This window comes from Corvus brachyrhynchos, unplaced genomic scaffold (assembly GCF_000691975.1).
Source record: "Corvus brachyrhynchos isolate BGI_N302 unplaced genomic scaffold, ASM69197v1 scaffold101, whole genome shotgun sequence".
In the NCBI taxonomy this organism is placed as follows: Eukaryota; Metazoa; Chordata; class Aves; order Passeriformes; family Corvidae; genus Corvus; species Corvus brachyrhynchos.
The window spans coordinates 4,072,526-4,073,991 of NW_008237239.1; the positions used below are offsets into that span (position 1 = coordinate 4,072,526).

General features: G+C 49.5%; 1 protein-coding gene across 8 annotated transcripts in view; it reads left to right on the plus strand.

The window, feature by feature from the left end:
• LHX9 (LIM homeobox 9) overlaps positions 1-1,466 on the plus strand; it is a 21,166-nt gene that overhangs the window by 8,415 nt on the left and 11,285 nt on the right. For 6 of the 8 annotated variants that reach the window (XM_017729717.1, XM_008630211.2, XM_017729714.1 and 3 more), the window contains one exon: positions 138-493. In XM_017729717.1, coding sequence (XP_017585206.1) covers positions 138-493 — 356 coding nt within the window. The remainder of the gene's footprint in view (positions 1-137; positions 494-1,466) is intronic. The other 2 variants (XM_017729716.1, XM_017729719.1) reach the window with 1 other exon arrangement.

A 1,466-nucleotide genomic window follows, 5' to 3' on the forward strand; every position in this document is an offset into this window, starting at 1 on the left:
GGGCCGTCCTGGGGCCGGGGGGGCGCGACCCCGTCGGGGACAGGCTCCCTCACGTGGCCGGGAGGGGAGGCGGGAGGGACGGGGTCAAGCTCTGCCTTTGCCGTTCTAGTTGATGCCCACTTTTCTGTTTCCTTCAGAAGGTTCTCCGTGCAGAGATGTGCCCGCTGCCACCTTGGGATCTCAGCCTCCGAAATGGTCATGAGAGCCAGGGAATCGGTTTATCACCTGAGCTGCTTCACCTGCACCACGTGCAACAAGACTCTGACCACGGGCGATCACTTTGGCATGAAGGACAACCTGGTTTACTGCAGGGCCCACTTCGAGTCCCTTTTGCAAGGAGAATACCCCCCTCAGCTGAGCTACACCGAGCTGGCTGCCAAGAGCGGAGGGCTGGCCCTGCCTTACTTCAACGGCACTGGCACGGTCCAGAAGGGGAGGCCCAGGAAACGAAAGAGCCCTGCCTTGGGAGTGGACATCGTCAGCTACAACTCAGGTGGGAAACACACGCCGAGTCTGCCTCCCGCTCCCCCGAACAGAGCATTCTTCCCCTCAGCCAGGCAGTGCGTGAGTAACTCAGCCAGGCCAAATCTTGCTTAACCATTGGAAAATCAAACAAACAGCCCTCTGAGGGTTGGAGCGTTTGCAGGAAAGCTAACAGCAGCCCTCCTCAAAGGCTGTCTTTGCCTATTAATGTCAAACACCCAAACTTAGCCACTTCCCAGGGTAAAGACAAAAAAAAAAAAAAAAAAAAAAACCCAACCCACCCCCAAAACCACATAGCTCTTTCTCTGTTGGAATCTCAGAGATACAGTTATCATTATTTATATTTGATTAGCTAAAAGCATTTCACCACTTAAACCTCAATTTAGGAGTAACCAAATGAATCAGAGAAAAAAGAATTAAAGTTATATATGGTTCCTACAACACCAATGTAGTATGCACATATCGATTTATATATTGAATTTACAGTGATTAATTCTTCAGGCTGAATAATTTTGTTTTACTGACTCATAAATGATCAAACTGTACAAGAGGTCAACGAGTAAATGTTGTTCCCTGTAACTAGACCCTAACAAATGTAATTAATGAGAACGGTTTCTGTTCTCTCAACAGTAGGAAAGGAACAAGTGTTGCCCTGTATTAAATATCCTCTCTAACTCCAGTACTTGAGTACCCAAACCGTGTATGAAGAGTGCTAGCGGCCAGAGGTGAAGGAGTTTCAGGTATGACAAAGCAGTTGAGGCAGAGCTTCATTAGATAAAAGACGAAAGCAGTAAGGGTAAATACGAATCAGCAAACTCCCGACTCCAAAATTATTTTAGAGAAACTTAAGCTTCCGATGGACGGTAACAGAGGAAAGAAAGCCGTGGGCAGCAAGAGTGATGCAAGGTGTGCTTCCCCGTGAAGTGTGGAGCCGTCCCGGCTGGGGCAGGGAGCCGGGGGCTGCGGGGCCAGGGCTGCGGACC